Here is a 21,336-nt window from a genome sequence, read left to right as displayed (position 1 = left end):
GAACGCGCTGCATGACGTAAGGATGAGTTAATTATGGGTTTGCAAGATTCAGATACAGAAATTGCACAAAAAAAAAAAATCATACTTTTGCATTTACTGTCTGAATTTGTCATGCACTTTGCAAAATTAAAAAAATAATAATAATCAAAGCGATCCAAAGTGTGAGTAATGTTTTTTTTTATATAGATATATAGATATATAAATAATGTTCTGGCAATTGTAAAAGATGTATTTATTCACATTAGTGTATTAACATGTTATTCAATGCCCCAGTAGAAGACATCACATTCGTGAGTTCACATGACCACAGAAAAAAAAAAAAAAGAAGAGAGACACATTTTGTAACATACAGTCCTGCTGTTCTTTTTGACTATACCTTTGATAAAGCATAATTCACCATCAAAACTTTGGTAAAATAGACATACAGTAAATCAACTGTATAGAATCAATATACATTCTTTACATAATCTATAAATCACAAATATTACATAGCATTAATTTTGTTAATAAAAAGTCTGTTTTGAATTTGAAATTGTCTACTTTGACCTTTGTTATCAACAGTGGTGGAATGTAACGAAGTACAAATACTTTGTTACTTTACTTAAGTACATTTTTCACGTATCTTTACTTTACTTAAGTAGAATAAATAGTGCATACTTTTTACTTTTACTTCGTTACATTTTGCAGCAATTATTATACTTTCTACTCCACTACATTTCTACAACTTCGGTTACATTTGCAGATCAGTTTTTCCCCTGCCAAAACGTAATCTGACCATCCGTTCGTTGCACGTTTGTCTCACCGTGACGTTTGGTTGCCATAGATATATCAACCCGGTCACACTAAATGTGTCTCGCACGCAGTGTGTTTATCGTGCAATTTATACGCAAAAATTTGTTTTTATGTGCATAGGAAACGCACCGTGTGTAATAGGCCTATACATTTGGTTAGGATTAGCCTATGGCAATCCAAGAGGTTCAGAATTACACCATAAATTAATCGCGTTTACTGCCAAAGATAGTTATTAATTTATAGTAAGGATAAGCATGATGTGCATATTGCCTAATTGCAAGCTTGTTTTTTTTTCCATAATTATTGAACATCATTATAGGAGTATTAGGTGGAACGAATTAGAAATAAATGTTTTATTAATCATCAGAAAAAAATAGACATTAAGAGAATAAATTGTTATGCAAGTACTTTTACTTTTAATACTTAAAGTACATTTAAAATTGGGTACTTTTTACTTTTTACTTAAGTATGGTTGTCATTGTGTTACTTCTACTTTTACTAAAGTAAATATTTATCTGTTTATTTGTACTTTTACTTAAGTACTGAGATTCAGTACTTCTTCCACCACTGGTTATCAAAACTACATTTGTGAGCTTTATGCAACTATGTAAACTGAATATGTTAACTTGTAAAACGATAAAAAAAATAAAAAATAAAATCCCATGTGTGAGGTAGTGGAAGATCTGGAACATCTCCTTACATCTTATTGGCTTTCCAGGAGAGGTAAGAGTTCCAGGCAACAGCCACGATCTGAACAACAGCTAATCTGAAAAACACAAGCATGAACAAATTACTCTAGAAGTCATCATATGTGTTACATATATATCCCATTCATGCCTTTAAAGAATAATACAGAAAACAATCCAGGTAAAACAGCCCAGCTGACTCTAGTTGTTAATCCCAGTGTGGAAATGAAGCAGCCAAAAAGAAGTAACATCAAACAATGCACACATCAAAAATCCCAACAGTCAAAATAAAAATAAGAGCCTAATTAAAGTTTCCCAGCTTTAAACTCCTTTCATAATGCTGTGCTGCACACTGGGTTTCTGAGGCACGTCCCAGTGACGCCCTTAAATCTCCAGCCCTGTTGGATTAGTGCCCTGCTGCAATGGACGATTTATCATTATCAATGATCACTTGACTTTTGAGGCTCAAAAGGCTCGTATTTATTAAGAAAAGAGCTTTACCTGTGGTGGAGAGGGATGAAATAAAAATTGGCTATCTGCACTGGGGGCCAAAGCTGGAAAAATGAAGACAAGTTGCATTAAATAAAACTTAATGAAAAAAAAAAAAAAAACAGTGTCAGGTACACCACTTACATAGTAATTGGAGATCAAGGCATCCATGTAGTCCTATTGGGATATAAAAAAAAAAGCAGAGTAAATATGTGATCTGACTGCCGTTTAATATTATTGCTCCTATAGGTTAAAGATGTGAACAAACATGAAGTACCCTAAACCTGAAGTCTTAAACTTTTGTTGGGAGAAAATAAATGAGGCTCATTGAAGACAGGTGTGATATTACATTTCTAAGCAATCAGACTTTCTTTTAAAACGTACTGAACAATAAAATACATAAAAACACCAATTCTACTATTGAATCGTAGGCTACGACGCAAGTTAGCATAGAGGAATAAAACGTCATCAGCATGCACTAATGGTAAACAAATAGAGCAAGATGAATCGCACTTTGGCAATTGTGATTTTTATGCGTGCTGAAAAAAAAGAGCAAGTGAAAGAGGAGAATATGGTCATGGCTACGAAATAGTGGCCAACTTAGAGTTTGACGAAAGTAGTTATAAGTTGTAGCACCAAGTCACGTTGATCAATACGCCATATTGCATTTTTATTGACTAGTCAATGGACGTAGGTCACTGCAGCAAACACATTTATGACACCGTCAGAAAATGATCCGAGATTGTGACGACTTCTCTCACTGTTAGGGCTGGGTATCGTAACAAAATGTTCAAAACGTCTAAAACGTCTATGGAGAGTTGCTAGACCACATTGGCTGCGAAATATTTTTTGTCTGCCGCTAGGGTGCGTCTAGATTTCTAGGCTACCAGAAATCACTACGACTGCTCATCTTTTGTCTAGGACAGCCCGAAATCAAACAATGGCCACCGGGCATAAAAGACACTGAGCATCTTAACAACTATAGCAATGCCCTAGAAACCACTCGCAACACCCACTGTGGCCTTCCACACACACCTTAATTGAGAAATCAGGGGAAAAAAAAGCTTAGTTTTAATAAATTGTTTTAGCCAACGGATCATAACTAGGCTTAGAATAGAATATAATGAAATATATGAAGTGTTTCTGACCCTGCTTGTTCCGATCTAATATTCCCCGCAATGTTTTGAGCTAATTGACATTTCTTCAAGCATAAGCTGAAGGACTATGTGAGAACCTTAATACAAATTTTTGATTAATATCAATTTTCATGTAATTACAAATAATCATGCTGTTGCAAAAACCTAATCAGAAGCATGGCAGCTGCTTTTACAGATCAGTCAAAGGACCCGACTAGAACGGCAGTGAATACACAATAACATTTAGATATTATTCTGCTTGCTCCAGATGAGTGGAAACATTATATGCTGTTGGTCCTCCGCGTGCTACCGAAACAGAACGACCCGTTTGAGGCATGAGGAATGGTCTCCACAAGACCCCTGAAGTTGTCCCGTGGAATCTAGCACTAAGACATTAGAAGCAAATCCTTCAAGCCTTGAAGTTTGTGAGGTCCATGGAACTTGTCGATCCAGCACATCCTACAGACACTCAGTTGGATTGAGTGTATTCTGGTGCCATCACTTCCCCAAGTAAACGGGGCGCACAGACACGGCCATTCACGTGATGTAAAATTGGTCTTTGGCTACGCAACCACATAGGCAGTAGTGTGCGTGTTCTTCATACCTTGTACAAGTTAACATTTTGGGCTTTTGTTTTTGTTTATTATCATTTCTGATTTAATCGTTTTAATTTGTGCTTTAAAATAGTAAGGAATCAGTTGTTTTTAGGTCAGAATGTAAAGTTTGTATTTTAACATTTTTTGTGTTCATTTGTTATACTCATGGTTTGGAGGACAGCATTGGGCAGGATATGGAATTACATTGTTTAAAATAATGCATTAAAATACAATTATTTACATTTTTTTTATGTATAATCATTGTTAGATTTTTCATCCAATTAATCGATTAAGAAAAAAAAACAGATTTATTGATTATCAAAAACTACGATTAAGAAGTGTCTGAAGTAGAAATTCACTGCTTATAATTCCTTTTCTTTTCTTTCCTTTTTGTCCCCCTTGTTACCTGTTCATTCATGCTTTCATCATGTCATGACGCTGGTGCTAAAACCCAGCCTAAGGGTCTCCACTGAGGCAGAGAGTGGTCACCTGTTCCCTTTAAGAGCTGCCAGAGCTCCACAACTCCATCCCACCGCATCAACCGCAAGTCAACACCCTCCTATCCCTGGTGCCACATAAAAATCAAGTCATCTGGAACATGAGGGCCCTTTTTTCTCTGCTAGTGTCATCTTTGGAAAGGTCATCTTGGTGAGATTGTGTGTGTAAAAAGAAGCCCATATTAGAAACTTGTGCTCTTTCTGTTTGTACTCTTCACCTTAACAGTTTCTAATTAAGAACGAACAAGGCACCAGCCACCTGGGGTGAAACAACCGCGGGGCTGGGACGTCACTATATTGTTCCCGCTGAATTTTACGTCACAGGAATTTAGCCCCCGAGGAACTGAGAGAGCTTTTCTTTTTTTCTTTTTTGACCGTTTTGAATACACAAAGATAGAGAACACAAGAGGGATGCTCATATTCTACATCTTTAGAAGTGAGCAACATCAAAGACTAGCCAAATCCTGAACACCCTGGAAACTGCCCACAAGCAGAAAGCTGTAAGCAACTGTTAACGACGATCAAACAGAGGTTCAGAACAACCCCGAAGACTTGAATGTGCCGTGTTCTTGTCACTTCATTCTGACATCGATCTATTACAGCACCAGGTTATAAAGCGTCAAACGGGTCATGATGAAAACAATAATGAGCGGATGAGGTGTTGGTTCTAATCTAGGATTTTCGGCGAGCTAATGTGCACTTAACCTTTCAATATAACAGAAAAAGCTGCGCAACTCTCTAAACTCACACTTCATGATGATGTTTGCACTTGGTGTCATTTGGTAAAGTTAGTGTAAATAGTCAGTGGGGAGATGGCATTTACCTTGACTTCACAGATTATGTGGGCAACTCTAATTGTTTTAGCAATTGTGTCTTTGCCAAAGCTAAGTTGATTTACTTGCATTTTTAAGAAATATAATTATATAAATTTAATACATTTAATGTAATTATTATATTAAATTACTTAAATTAAGTCTTCATTTCATAAAAATGAAGTGTCTATTTTTTGTTGTTGAAAACGTTTTTTATTTTTATTTTTTTTTTGCAGTTCAATTTGATGCCAACTGTAAATTACTATAATTTACTATAAATGATTAAATATTAATTTTATTAACAGTGCCTGGTACATTTCTTAATTACATAGACAAGACAAATATGTTTAGACATATTTGTTTAATTTTTACTAAAAATATGTTTAACATCTGAATTTTCCTAAGAACCCCTGATTTGAAAGAAAGAAAAAAAGAAAGAAAAGGAAAAAAGAAAATACAAAGAAAGAATTAAAAAGAAAAGGAGAAAAAGAAAAACTAAAGTAAAAGAGAAGAAAAAAAGATAGCCAGAAAAATGTGAAAAGAAAACAAAGAAAAATCAAAGTAAAAATAATAGAAAAATGAAAAAGAAAAAAAATTATAAAAATAAAAATAATAGAAAAATGAAAAAGAAAAAAAAATTATAAAAATAAAAAGTAAAAATAATAGAAAATTGAAAAAGAAAAAAATTATAAAAGTAAAAATAATAAAAAAAATTAAAAAGAAAAAATTAAAAATAATAGAAAAACGAAAAAGAAAATAATAGAAAAGAAAAATAATAGAAAAATGAAAAATAAAAAATAAATAAAAATACAAGTAAAAATAATAGAAAAATGAAAAAGAAAAAAATTATAAAAATAAAAAGTAAAAATAATAGAAAATTTAAAAATATATATATATAAAAGTAAAAATAATAAAAAAATGAAAAAGAAAAAATGAAAAATAATAGAAAAATGAAAAAGAAAATAATAGAAAAGAAAAATAATAGAAAAATGAAAAATAAAAAAAAATAAAAATAGAAGTAAAAATAATAGAAAAATGAAAAAGAAAAAAATTATAAAAGTAAAAATAGAAAAAAGCAGCCTGCGTTTATTCTGCTTTAAAGGGCACTTCTCCGAGTAGCATCTGAACTGCCCTCTTGTCACTCTGGTATCACCAAATTGCTTGACCTATAGCCATTTTAAACCAGCCATGGGTTTTAATCAGCATCAGGGGTCTTGTTTAAAACTAAAACAGTCCTACTAAAAACTACCAGGTACAAAATGTAATGGAACAGTGATATTCTTTAAATCAAGTCGCAGAGTAGCATAACCAAAGTTAGTGTTTGGCTTTCAGCTCACATTGGCTGTTGAGGTTAATGAGAGCATTTATCATTAGCTTTCTGTCTTTTCTGGCATTTAGGTGACTGACCTTTCAGTCTCATTTTAACTCTGCCACCTTCCCTACATAAATAATTGATGGCCCCACTCAGAGACACTGCAGCGTCAACCGCTGTTCCTACAAGTAGCCCATGAGTCACTCCTCGCTGGTCCAGCCCGTCCCTTTATCTGCGGAAATACTCTCTAATTGTACTGTGCTTAATATAAGAATCACAGGACAGACAGTGGACTTTCAGGACTGAAAATATTTACATTGACAGTGAGGAACTCTGGGATGAGGAACTATTTTACGCCTAAAAATATTTGTGGATGTGACTTAATCATAATATTAATATCAATTATAGTTATTAATTATTTTCCAGCACTGTTCAAACGGTTGAGGTCAGTTGGTTTTTGAAATAAATTAATCATTTTATTTCACCAAGAATGCATTAAACTGATGAATAAAATAAAAATAAAAAAAAGCTTTTGAAACAATTTAAAACCCTGAAAGAATATATATCATGACTCCCACAAAAATATTAAGCAGCACAACTGTTTTAGCATAAATAATAAGAAGAAATATTTCTTGAGCAGCAGATCAGCATATTATAATGATTTCTGAAAGATCATGTGGCACTGAAGTCTGGAGTATGAAAATCCAGCTTTTTCATCATAGGAATAAATTACATTTTAAAAAGTTACTTTTAATTGTAATAATATATCACTATATTACTGTTTTTATGATTAAATAAATCCAACCTTGGTCAGCATAAGAATCAGCATAATCTTACCAACTCCAAACTTTGGAATGATAGTATATATTTTTTATGAATTATTATAGTATTATATATAATTATACATTCCATTTGGTTTTCATAACATACGAGTGCATCCAATTTTTGGGGTGGTTTCAGTGTCTGCCAAGAGCTCATTTCTTTGTGCCACTAGAATAACACCAGTCATTTGTGTTGTCACAATGCTAATATTTAATCTAGGCTTGTGATGAAAACTGACCCTCTTGAGTTTGGCCACATTCTGCTCCACAGTCAGTCCATTGAGCGCTCCAGATATTCCCAGGAAAGCACCCAAGAAACACGGAGCAAAGCACACCTGTGGATATACAAAGACTTGATTAGATCAGAGAGGACCTACTGTAAATGTAAATTTGTAGATGACGTATAAATGTACATGGTCAATCAAGTTCAGTGTTCTTCTTCATAATAAATATGGCTAATCATGCCTAATTGTTAATTTATAGACTACTGACGCACATTTTCACATCTGATGAAATATGCATGCGATGCGCAAATTGAAAGCTATCAAGGAGACAATGACAGACTGATGCATCCATATAATATTAGCACACTACATCACTGGAATCCTTTATGTGTGGTTTACCAAAGGACATCCCAAGCAGATTTGTTACAGATATCATCATAAAAAATGTGTCAAACACAAACTAAAATCAGCCCCTTTACTTCTCTTTTGACTTTTGGGTAGAAATACCACAATGTTTTATCCTTTATAATTTTAAATGGCAAGAGACATGTTTTTTTATTATTTTATTTAAGCCTTTTACAGGGCATGCAAAGTGATGTAAGCTATGGACATGATAGCATTACCTGCTACTGACTGTTGGAATCTTAATAAGCCATAATTTGATTCATAATATTTTACAAAATAGACAACTGAAATATCAAATGACTTCAACATCTGTGGACCTCTTTTCATTAAGCGTTGTAAGACCATCAAAGAAACAAATTTAATATCCAGAGACGAAAACACAAACACACAACTTCTCGTTTGGGCCGTATGGGCTTTTAGAAATGTAGAAAGTGGGTCTCTAAAAATAGCCCTAGAATCTCTTTTCTGAATAAATGTGGGAGAGCAGGCTGGCGTTGTAAGCGCTGTTGTTTGGGTGTAATCCGGTGATGGGGAGAGGGCCTGTCTTGCGTGCCTTTGTCCGCTTCATCCTGTACATTCATTCCACCAATCATGTAAACAATGACTTATGCAAACACTCATTTGTTTGACTGCCTATCAGGAGATGGATTACTTGACATGCATGAAGGGAGAGCTCAGATGGGATACCCAAAAGGGATAAAGTGCGTAGCAGCTCTAACAATAAATCACAAAATAAATGGCAGTTTAAAGCACTTTAAATGTGTCTGCAGACTCCCCAAAAAACAACAGTCAGCTCCAAGGACAACTTTCCATGGGCCTATTTATAACTAAGACAGCAAAGGCATTTTGAAACATACCGAATGTTGAGATCTGATTTTATTGTTGGTCTTTTGTATTGCTCTTATTAATACGGTGGGGAGAAGAGGGAGGACAGCATGGGGGAATATTCATGTTTGAATTAAATAAGAGATTGATTTGTCGATGTTCAAAGTATTATATGTTATTAATAATAATATATTGTAACACTTTCACACACACACACATATATATATATATACACATACATACAGGGTTTGACATTACCACCCACCAACCTGCCAAATGCAGGTAATGCTGTCAAATCACAAGCCAATTGTGTTTACTCACCTTGCTGGGGAAGTTTATGTAAGACAAATCAAATCTGTAGTGCAAATACTCAACTCATGAGTGAAAATGATATATTAAATATGTATTTGTATATATATATATATATATATATATATATATATATATATATATGTAAAAGCTGTGAAGTAGTTAATCTGGATCATTTCTTCTTCTTTTTGGCTAGTAGAAGTTCTGAATGGCAGGTAACTTAATTTAGTAGCCAAATTGGCCGGTGGGTGAAAAAATTTAATTTCAAACCCTGTTTATATATATATATATATATATATATATATATACACACACATTTTTATACATTGCTCACCTGATCAGCCAGCATTTTCTTCAGAGCTGCACTTTTAGTACCACCAGTAACAAGTTTGTCCAGCACCTTGTACCATCCACCAACCAATGGACCCTTCAAAACACAGGAAACATAATTAAATAAGTAAAGCACATAAAAAAATTCAAACACTTCAGTAAACAATCATGAACACAAGCTCAGAACATTGAGGCCGTGCCAGTGGTTTCATTTGTTTATGACGTGATTCTGAAAACAGCGGGCTGTAATTAGCTCCAATCCTCCGTGAATTAATGAGCTTTCTTTTCATTTCCCAGTGTGGTTTCAGTCTAGGTCTGATTAACAAAATGATCAATAAACGTGTCAAACAGTGTCTACAGGGGATGTTTCAGTCAACGATGACAACTCTGGTTAATCTCTCTTTTAATGCAATTATAATTTGTGGTTCAGCAGTATCGACGTAAAATCACTCACCAATGCTAAATTATGCATTTGGGCATCTTTAAAAAACAGCTGTGCACTTGTTTGAGAAGACAATTGTCATTTTTCTAAGCACAGTTAAAATATAGCAGCTATATGCCATCTTTCTGCATTTTTTCCCACGTTTCCTGTCCTTTTAGCAAAATAAAGGATGTCATATGACACATAAAATGATTAATACTGAGCTTCTGCTTAATTCGGTCGATTGGGCAATAAGAATACAGCTTATATCCATAAACCGCCAAGAGAAAATAATCACGTCAGAAATGCAATATAATTATTGCGTCTTTCACAGATTTCCACAGGAGATAAAGGACTAATTTGACCTTAAGTTCTGACCTATGGTTCGCACTTTTGTTCTAAACACAGTTCTTACTGCACTAATAATAATGACTGAGGTCTGATGTTTAAAACACTCAGACTTGTAAAAGCTTTAAATCATACAGGCCATTTGCAGATTAGTCCTCAAGTCATTTGAACAGAACAAGTGCATTAGTGCTTTGCATGTGAGAGGGAGGAAGGGAAGAGCAGGATGCTCAAAATGTCAATCACTTACGCAACTTCATCACCTGTTCCAACAAATGACACCCTACACATGATCTATAATGGCCATAACACAACTGACATTGTGCAACATATCATTCTTTTTTGTCTTTGTGAAATTGTATTGTATTCATCTAATGTAAAACTAATTCTGAACGGAAATAGTTGTTTTTAATTCCAGGTTAAAACAGCAAATGTTTTCGAGAATGAAAAGAAATCCCTTTTTTTGCAAGGAATTTGCAAGTCGCTTCAAATCTTTAACAGTCATGAAATCATTTGAAATTTATTGTAAAAAAAAAAAAAAGTAATAGTTTGGTATAGATATTTTTATAATATTTTTTTGATAGCAATAACTACAAAGGGACTATTGTAATGGGGTAAATCAAATGTAGGTCAATTACTAAGCTCAGATTCATCTTATCAGTTAAAATGTATACTGTGCTTTTGTAATGATTTATTTTTAATTGTGTGATTTTAACTTCTGCTTTAAAAAGCTTTTTATTAGATTGTAATTTTCTCTGATCTTCCATAAAATGTACTACAGCTGCCAAACAAAACCAGAGAGAAATGTATTCATAAATATTTAAAACAATCTAATTAAATCTTGGGCACAAAACACTCAACTAGTAAGAAAACCTGTAAGATATTCTTTCTTTCTTTGGAGCCTTATTTAAGTTGATTTTCTGTATACTGTGTATATAGTTTTGGACTAATAGTGGTTAATAAAGTCCAATAATGGTATGAGAGAGTGTCAGTGGTAAAATCATTGTGTTCCTATAGGTCAATGTTAGAGGATAACAGCTGAGGCTTAGCCTAACAGTTAGCCTGCCCTGGACCAGGTTAGTTTCCCAGCACAATTTACCAGGGTAACTGAGTTTGAACTATTTTAAGTTTTCTTTATGAAACAGAATCCACCGACAATAAGTCTGACTAACCAAAATAAGCCTGGCTTGTATTCTAATTTAGTTTTATGTCTTATCTTGAGACAAAACAATGACAGCTAGCTATTTAAGGTATGTCAGTGCAAGTTGCTTTTAGTCAAAACAGCTCAAACATGCAATAGTCTGGAACTAGATTTAACCTGGTCTGTGAAACCGGGGAGAAGAATTTTTTTTTTTTATAATAAGAACATTTTTGGTTTGTCAGAATATTTTAATTTTACTTTCATAGAATGAAACCCATGAAAAGCTTTAAGATTTTTTTTAACTCTCTTGGTCCAATACTTAAATAACATCAATCCAAAGAGAAACACATGCAAATGGAACAGAATCACCGGAGACTTACGACGAAGAAGAAGCCAATGCTCATCATCTTGGCGGTGCGTCTCACGCTGTGATTGGCCAGTCCACGACGCTCAATCAGCTGCTGGGAGATGACATCACCAACACCCACAAGAGAGCCTGGAAGAGAGGGGAGAAAGAGGGGGTGCCAGTCAGGCATCTGTTTGCCACCACAGCCCAGCGTGAAGGCTTGCACTCAGGAAAATCATGCCAAAAGAGAATTGACAGGAAAGACTCTTTCAAGATTTTTGCTGCCCCATTCACTCCATACTGACTGAGAGAAGAGAGGATAACAGAAAGAAGTTGTAAAGGATAACAAATGCTGACTTTGTGACCTTTAGACTATTATATACACTACCTTTCCAAAGTTTGGGGTCAGACTTTTTTTTTAAATAAATAATTCGTACTATTATTCAGAAAAAAACACCTTAATTCAACTGATCAAAAGTGACAATAGACATTTGTGTTTCAAAAGCTTTTTATCTGAAATAAATGCTGTTCTTTTGAACTTTCAAAGAAACAAACATTAAGCAGCACAACTGTTTTCAACATTGACAATAATACATGTTTCTAAAGCAGCAAATTAGCATATTAGAATGATTCCTGAAGGATCATGCGACACTGAAGACTGGAGTATTCATGCTGAATATTCAGCTTTGCCATCACAGGAATAAATGACATTTTAAAAGTACAATTATTTTAAATTATAATAAAACTTTACAATATTACTGCAGCCTTGGTGATCATAAGATACTCAGTAGTGTAAATTATATTACAATCTTTAGGTCATTAAGTACGTTTTTCTTAACTAATTCTATTTGTCCTTCTTCTACAATGATTCACACTTATTCATTACTAAATGTATAAAAATAACAGTAGAGAACTCAAAATAACAGAGATCATAACTATAGTAAAACGAAGATGCGAATACTTCAAGAAATCCATCCAGTCACTCCACAATGACCTTTAAATGTCACATTGTAAATTTCACGTTGAATCGAGAGACCCCCTTAGGAACACCATGGGGAGGTTGTTTCCTAATCGCAGGGACAGATGTTATCCTGTAAAACACGATTAGTCAGATAAGCCATGCAACATATTTCTAAAAACTTTGGAAACTTTTTAATCCTTTTCAGTTAGAAAGTAATACCCAAACACATTTATGAATCAAAATGTTTCAAAAGCGCAACAATGTTCCCTGATGCAAGTTATATTTGACAACTTGAAAAGTCTTCCGTCTTCAGTTCTGTCCATTTCCACTATTATTGGATGCATGAATAAATTCATCTCAAAGTGTTTAAGCAACAAGACACATTCAAAGTTAGGGTGTTGACATGTCTGTACATGAGTACAGTAGTGGCCAAAAGTGATGTCCAACCTAGGAAAATCTTTACACTTGATTCAAAAATTTTAAATAAGTATTATATATTTTGTATGGCCAAGGTCAACTGGTTTTGGATATCGCTCATGTGAATGGTCACAATGAACAGAATTATTTCAAAGCAGTGAGACAACAACCATGCAGAATGTAAAGTGCTGTGGCTGGTCAAGGTAGGATGAATATCACCTGAATGTGGGACCACCTCAAAACAGCTTCCAAAGATTTGGATGAGCCCCCCAACCTCCAATTTCATCTTGAACTGTAAGAAAATGGCTTTAAGAGGCTGAATTGATAGGTTGTGTACCAGTAAAAAAATGTTTCATTAGTTTTATCTACTGCAAAAATCATTTGGGAAAAAAAAGGACTGGAGTGTGGAAGATTGAGGCATATTCTGCAGTCCGACATGTCAAAATTTAACAACCTAGCATTGGATGGTGTCAGGTGTGTTCGGAGAAGACGAATGGAGTGTTTTAGTACCGAATGAATGCATGGTGCCATTAAGGACGGCAGAGGAAACATATTGATATTGGGGATGCATGTCTGTTGCAGGCACTTTGAAAATGAACCAAGTATGGAGGATCTGTTTGGAGAGCAAATGTGTATTTTCCAACATGATAACGATCCCAAACACATTTTGAAGTCCTCAAGTGGCCTTCTCAGTCATGGAAAACTTTGGGAGAACCAATACAATATTAATACCCGATTACATTGTTGTCCAGCCCGTTCTGGACGTCATCTAACTGACGCTTAGATGAGGCGTCAACATCCAACGCACATGGCACCCTTTAGCGTCAATATGAGACGCGCCTCCTAGTGGTCTAACCCTACCCCAGACCTAAACCTACCCGCGTCATCTAACTGACACTAAAGGTTGCCATGTGCGTCGGATTTAGACGCATGGTCAAAAGCGTCAGTTAGATGACACCCTAGGATGAGAATGTGTTGCGTTGTCTATGCATAATTTATTTCAAGTTAGATTTTAGTTTTTCAATGCTTTTTTTGTTGTTGTTCCATAATAGAAAAAAACCCATTTAATTCTATACTGAAGTTTACCTTACTTGCCACATAATTATTTTTCCAATTTAACATACTCATATTTTGATACCTCGTACCTCATATTTTGATTGTTTAGTTGAACCTGAAGTGTCATTAAAAGCACAAATGCCCTCCAAACATCACGTTTGGCCACTACTGTATGTGTGCGCTCATCCATTCATCCTTGAGGAATCACTAAATGAACAAAAGCTGTTGAATATGAGTGATTGAAAGCTTTAGATAGACTGCAGCTCATCACATTCTCCCCATTTTCACACACACTGTGTGCCAATCACATTGACAGAGCGGTTTCCTCCTTACTGCTGGAAATGTCACAGGTCTCCTTTCTCTTCACACACACACTTCGATCGCCTGCAGTCAAAGCCGCGAGGGCAGCAAATAGAGCCATGCATTATGCATGTGTACATAAATAGAGACCTCACTGGATATTGACATGCATTGCAAACTCAAAATGAATACAAACCTCAACAAAAACCAATAGAACCTATCAAAAAGGAGATTTCTTACCTTGTTTTCACATAAATGCCTGTGGATTGTCACACAGACCATTTAATTCAACTAATATAACTGCAAAAGTCTTATGCATTTTCACCATAAAAATGGTTTTAAAACAGTTACTTATATATTTTGCTGTAGTGGAGGATCCCTTTTCCCACTCTACAGATAAAGCGTTGTGAATTCATTTCGCGTCCCTACCCCGAAGTGATAAAATAAACAAAATTCTGTATCAAATTTATAGACAAGACGAGTCGTTTTTTACACCTTTTGTCCAGGTACACTTGCACATAGTTTTTCAAGGAGCTTTGGAGGAAGGTTTTTTTCAAGAGTCTTGGAGATGTTGAGAAAGCTCTTCTGGATTTAATCTGTGTTCAAAAGATAAAACTGAGACACACTAAATCAAGAAGAACTGTGACAACGTCTCCAGGTCACTTGAAGAAACCTGCAAAAGTGACCTAAAAGTTATTCGCAAGTGTACCTAGGACAAAAACTGCATTAACACACTCTGTTAATGAAAAATGAAGTTAAAAAAGCATACACTACACAACATAAGATATCTTCAACTATTCTGATGCAACACAACCCGAAACAAGTGGATTAACTTCTGATAAGAGAGGTCACTGTTCAAAACACATGTCGATCTGGAGAGAAGCCTCTATTGTACACAGCATGCCATAGCAGGAGGGTGGTGAGAGATGAACTGCCTTGGAGAGGAGAATGCTGGGAACTCTGGTCTCTCTCCAGCAGGTTGTTAACAGCACAGCGGGGTGATCCACCAACAGAAAGACTGTGTCATGCTCTCACTCAACCCCACAGCAGGCGAAGCCTTTTCTGATCCGTGAGAGAAACAGGCTGGACTCTCCGATCGCATTTTACAAGCACAGGCCTTGAGCTCCATTGCTCCATCCCTGACATAATGACTCAGTGTTATGACATGACTAATTGTACACAGGCACTGGACTGATGATACCAGCAGTGGGTTTGTGACACTAACACTGTTTCTAGATTATCTGTTTCTTCAGAAATACCATGGAGTTCACAGAAAGCGCCGAGTAAGCCGCAAGTTCACAAACCTTTGAAGTTAAGATTAACAGAGTTTTAAATTAGTATTATATCCTTGGAAGAAGACTTTTTAGCCAAATATATACGCAAAAACCTAAACCTACAAAATTCAAAGGTTTGGAGTTGGTAAGATTTTGTTTTTGAAAGAAGTAGATTATGTTCACCAAGGCTACAATTATTTGATCAAAAATACAGTAACAAAAAAAAAGTGAAAATTCCATTTAAAATAAATGTTTCCATTTTAGCATATGTATAAATGTAACTTATTCCTGTAACGGCAAAACTGAATTTTCAGCAGACAATGTTGAATACAATTATGCTGTGGAAACCATGATACTTTTTCCAGGATTCTTTGAAAATTAGAAAGTTCAAAAAACAGCTTTTTTAAAAAAAAAATAGAAATAACATATATGAAAGTATTGGTATTATTATAAGTATCACTGATTAGACTGCTATTGAAAGCATTGGGATTGTTTTAAAGAAATAAGACAGACCCATTATCAGCCATGACATAAATCTTCCCGAATTTCTATATTGGTGCATGCCTAATGCTAACACATCTAAGTCAAGCGGTTTACAATGACAACAATGTTTCCACATCAACACCCCCTGATCTCTGAACACTCTTTACGCTTCATCTTGACTGGCTAATTTGCAGGATCCTTTAAAAAATATATATTCTGCAGCCAAACACAGAACTGCCAGGGAGGAGAAATGGAGCAACACATAAAAAAAAAAACGCAACTGGCTTTAAATTTAGCGGACAGCTGCTTCCTCACACTTGCCCAAATATCACGGTTTACAAAGGACATTCTGCCTTAACAACAGAGCCAAGCGAGGCAACGTAGCCCCTTTTAAGTGACCTAACCTTTTCATAAAATGTCAAGGAAAGACTAATAATCCAGTATAACAGACTCAAAAGAGCCAGAAACCTTTGCCATGCTTTTACTGGGTCATCTTATCAAAACAGCACCAGCTTACTGATCACGGTAGGCAGAAGCATGCAGGCAGGAGGGCCGAGGCTGAGTGAAGTGATAATAAAAACACTTATGTTTTCCACTTCTTGACGTTAACAGGTTGAGAAGCACCAAAGACTAAACTCTAAAATAAATCATCTGTTAAGAATAGCCTGTCCTGGTAGGGCCCTTTTCTCATTTGCTTTCATCATTGCATGAAAAACAGGAGCTCAAAAGTTATATTCCGGGTCTCCGATCACAAAACAACAGCGATTTCAGAGGAAAACAATGTCCATTAATCTAAATTAGCAAAGACGACAACCTCAACCAAACATAAACATGGTTGTTTGTCATTACGCTGTGCCAAATAAAATGCAATTTACCACACACTCAGGTGCAATCTGCCCTGTACCTCGTGCCAACTGGAGTATGGCACTCATCTATGCTAAATGCATCTCGAAATATGCCGATGTCAGCTCAACACTTCCCACCGTCTGTCCTTGAGGGAGAGTCTCAGGGGAAGAACAGAACTGATTGACGCATCTTGTGCTTAGTGAAATTATCTGTGATCAATTTGGCAGGGATCTGCACGTTCTCCACGGGGACCAGCGGCAGGCTACGGCAACTCTACCCATTTAGCTGATGAGACCGGTGTGACATGGCTTACCTGGGCTACAGTAAACATTTTCAAGCCCCATTCATTCAGATTTGCCCTCTTTGGGTGACATTGATTTTTTCCGTTCTACATTTAGCGCAGATTATGGGGTTAATGCATCGTTAATGACTTGAAAAAAACGGAAATGTTTAGCGCCTTCATCCCCTCTATTCATTAATTCATTCATTCGCTCATTAAGCTCTTCCTCTTCACATCTGTACCTGTTATAAATAAATCCATTTGTCACTTCAACCAAGTGCATTGGTTAAAGCCGAAGTGTGAAATCTCTGTGCCACTAGTGGCAAATAAATGGAATTGCAATAACAATGGGTATATTCCCATCAGCCTGTGTAGTGCCCTGCCAGGAGGACTTCACAGGGTGTTCAGTCCAAGTGAACATCAATTCATCACTTCACAGAAAGTGGAGAGTTTGACTAAAATAAATGCAGAGGAATTAATGTGTTTAATTCGAAGATGTAAAGGATGCAAACATTTTTTTATGCAACTATCATGGTTCTGGGTTCCATAAGGTAATAGTTTACATAATAGACAGTTTGTAGAGAATACAAACTGAAAAGTCAGTAAAGTGAATACATTTTATAATAAATGTTTAATGAATGAATAAATGTCATTCTTTTGAACTGTATATTCGTCAAAGATTCTATAAAATGTTTATTTCCATACAAATGTATAACAGCACAACTGTTTTTAATTGTGATAATAATAGGAAATGTTTCTTGAGCACCAAAAAAGCAGTTTAGAATGATTTCGGGAGGATCATGCGACACTGAAGACTGCTGAAAAATTCAGCTTTGCCATCATAGAAATATACTAAAATAGAAAACAATAATTGTATTATTTAATATTCACAGTATTACTGTTTTACTGTATTTTTTATCAGATATATGCAGCACTGGTGCACATAAGAGACTTATTTCAAAAACATTAAAAAGATTTTTGAATGGTACTAAATCAGGATTTTCTGACTACATTAATGAAAAAATAATTAAAATGTCTCGTTTCAAACAGCTTTCAAACTCCCCGTTTGCGTTTGCCATTGGTCAGCCAAACAGCCTCACCCTAAACTCATGTCACAGGTCGGGCTGATCGGAATGCTCAAACAACCTACAAATATTTGACTCTGTATATTAAACTGGCTTATGAAAAACTAGGCCTTTAACCTAAAAACTTAACCTTGAACTTCCAAGTTGTTCACCTTGCCAAAGAATGCCAAGTTTTATTGCGTTCGATTTATTTGAAGGTAAGATCACGTCCCTTGGTCTGTGAATAAGCGCTGGTCCACACAACTGAGAAAACATCCAGTTATTATTTAATTTTGAAATAACTCCCACTCCCCTCTCATTTAAAGCATCTTGCCGTCTAATATTAAACCTATACCCATAAGGCTAAAGTTTCTATAAATACACGAGCGCTCCCTGATGTGGAAAACAAAGGCGATGAATCATAGCTCATGTCTGTAATCTTGATTACATAAAACTCAATCGCTCTGCGACACGAGGCCACTGCTGATTTTAAGCGTGTTGGCCAAGTTGTCAGTGGCAGTCTAGCCAAGCACTAATTAATCCTAATGCTACAGTTTGAATGACTCACATCCAACAGCCTGTTTAAGCAGTCTCATTGATTAACAATAAGATGTACTCTCATTCACTCATTTTGTTAAACAAGGTGAAAATATTCCTGTCAAACTGATTAGTTAATGCACAGTAATCACACGTGAAATTAAAGCTGCAGTGTGTACTTTCAGCCCTACGGTGAGACCAAACAAATATGCAAAATTAGTGATGGTTTTCAAATAAACATTACACTCCCTGCATCTGCCATTATTCTAAAAAAAACGGTCAATTTATCAGTCTTACCTGAAAAAACGATGTAAAATCATTCGGAAGACTTTTAGAACAAGATATTTCCCCCAATTGCTTGGTTTCAATAAAATAAAAGCCTTTTTGAACTCCACTTAAGTGTTAATTTCCATAGTACATTGAACTCTGATCTCAAAAGGCAAAGCACATTTTGATTCCTCATCACCTGAATGTCATATTCTAGACATCAACATCTGTGTTCAGCCAAAAAGAAAGTCTCCAGCAGAACAACTCGGACTTAAAATATGTTGTTTTGTGCTGTCATCTTCTGGTACAATAGAGTAATTGCAGCACAAATAAAATTCTTAACCTGTGTTTCACAGACAAGGCTTAAACCAAGTCAGACTAAATGCATGTTTGAGCTGTTTCCACTGAAAGCAACTTGCACTTACTGATCTCAAAATACATCATTGCCATAGTTTTGTCAAGGCACGGTTTCACAGATAGGGCTTAGATTAAGTCAGGATTAGGCCTTAGTTCAATTAGGACATTTAAGTAGCTTTTATAAACTTGCCTTTGAAAAAGAAAAACATTACTGGTGTGTTCTTCTTGAGACCAAACAATGGCAGTGGCATATTTTAAGATATGTCAGTGCAAGTTGCTTTCAATTGAAACAGCTAGGCTTAAACCTTGTCTGTGAAACCTGGGACAAATGTATTGGATGCAAAAGGTGATAGATAATGTATAAACATTCATGTTTCAAATGTTTTCATTTATATTTAAAAAGCATTTAAATTGAAAACAAGTGTCAAAATCTATCTATCTATCTATACTCCCAACCTAAAACCCACAGTGACAAAGTTCAAGCAAACAGCTACAGTGAGCAGACTGTTGCTGAGAAGGGCTTTCCGTTGTTTAGATGGCTGATCTATATTTGAGGCTCAAAAACAATCCCGCTGTTTAGAAGTGATAGTGCTAACAGGAAAGATAAATATTTAATCAACAGCATCTGAGATGGAGTTGACCTAAAGGGAATTGGGAACATCAACCATAAGGCTACAAAAAAGAAGAAAAAAAAAGAAAAGGTGGTGAAAAAGGGAAGAATAAAGCTCTTACCTGCAGTTATAATCTGCACTGTCCATGGACGTTTGGCTATCAGCAGCTGATAAGATCTCCAAAGACCCGCCATGGGACAAAGTCTAAGAACAACGCAAGACCACTGAAATTACTACAGAGAAAACTGTTGCAGAAATAGAAAAAAATGCTGTCAATTTAAAGCTATATTAATATGTGGTTGGCCAGATATAATATCAAAGTGAAGTCATGAAAAAAAAAATATATATATAGGCTATATATATATATATATATATATCTTTGTAAATTTATATAAAACTATAAATCATAAAACAACTACTTTGGCCCTTGAGGTCAACTTTCCTGCAGAGTTTATCTCCAACCTCTAACGGTCATTCATTTGGAAATTGGACTACAATATCGCGTTGTACATTTTTGATTCATTAAAAGGTATCAAAGGCTCATTATAGTAATTTATTGGGACAAGACATTATCGATGTAAATTTAGTGCTGGGCTGCTGGCTTTGCTGTGCCACTGAAAGTCCCGTTGCACCGTCATACAGTGATGAAAGACGAGCTCTCTGGCTAATCAAAGGCGCGTGCCAAAAAGCATGACATATTTCCAAACTTCAAAACCAAACGATAGTTTATGTTTTACTCAGTCGGATAAGGGTAAATCTTTTTCTTTCTTTAGTGACACATAAAACTAATGTGCCATCCGTTGTACGCGTGCGCGCGCACATACACCATCACGTAACCAATCTTTCGTAATTGTATTACGACTCCAGCACAGAAAGTTTTGACCGGTCCTGTGCGTTTATGTTATAAATTTATTCCTACCTTGTCACGTAAACAGAAGTCGTATAATGAGTGTCCGAGATGTCGGCGTTGCTGAAATTAAAGCGGTAATATGACTGCAGCTTTTAAAGATTGAATCAAAAGAGGACGGAAAGTGACTTCAGGTCTGAAGATATGGCTGCAGTTTAAAAACACACGCTGAATTAATTCAGTCTTGTGTCAGGACAACTTGATAAGTGGTTGACAATTCATTTGACATCATGGTCAACAATTTAGCGTGATGCTTGAGCGTGCAGCCCGTGTGAAGTAAGCTAAAGGTTCAAACTAGATGAGCAACGAGATGTTTCAAAATAAAAGTCCAGTAACCATTGAAATAGAAATGGTTTTGTGTGGAGTTTTACAACACGTAGGTTTAAAAGTCTTAAATTAGAAAAAAAAAACTAAAAATAATGATGTACAGCAAAGAGCTTACATTTTATTTTGAAAAATAAATAGCTACTACCAATAAATACGGTTTAT

At 35.4% G+C, this 21,336-nt stretch overlaps 1 protein-coding gene across 1 annotated transcript; it reads right to left on the bottom strand.

Annotated features, from left to right (window-relative positions):
- Positions 1-215: 215 nt before the first annotated feature.
- mpv17 (mitochondrial inner membrane protein MPV17) lies at positions 216-21,134 on the bottom strand. Its single transcript, XM_039691864.2, has 8 exons — positions 20,860-21,134; positions 20,062-20,144; positions 11,522-11,637; positions 9,239-9,331; positions 7,381-7,476; positions 2,112-2,144; positions 1,980-2,032; positions 216-1,558 (listed from the first exon to the last, which is right to left on the bottom strand). Exons 2-8 carry the CDS (start codon positions 20,132-20,134, stop codon positions 1,489-1,491), a joined length of 534 nt encoding a protein of 177 aa, XP_039547798.1. The 5' UTR covers positions 20,135-20,144; positions 20,860-21,134; the 3' UTR covers positions 216-1,488.
- Positions 21,135-21,336: the final 202 nt, after the last annotated feature.

Source organism: Pimephales promelas, chromosome 13 (assembly GCF_988280905.1).
Source record: "Pimephales promelas chromosome 13, fPimPro1.hap1.1, whole genome shotgun sequence".
Taxonomy (NCBI): domain Eukaryota; kingdom Metazoa; phylum Chordata; class Actinopteri; order Cypriniformes; family Leuciscidae; genus Pimephales; species Pimephales promelas.
The sequence above is the reverse complement of the archived record's forward strand: the minus strand, read 5'-3'. Positions and strand labels throughout refer to the sequence as shown.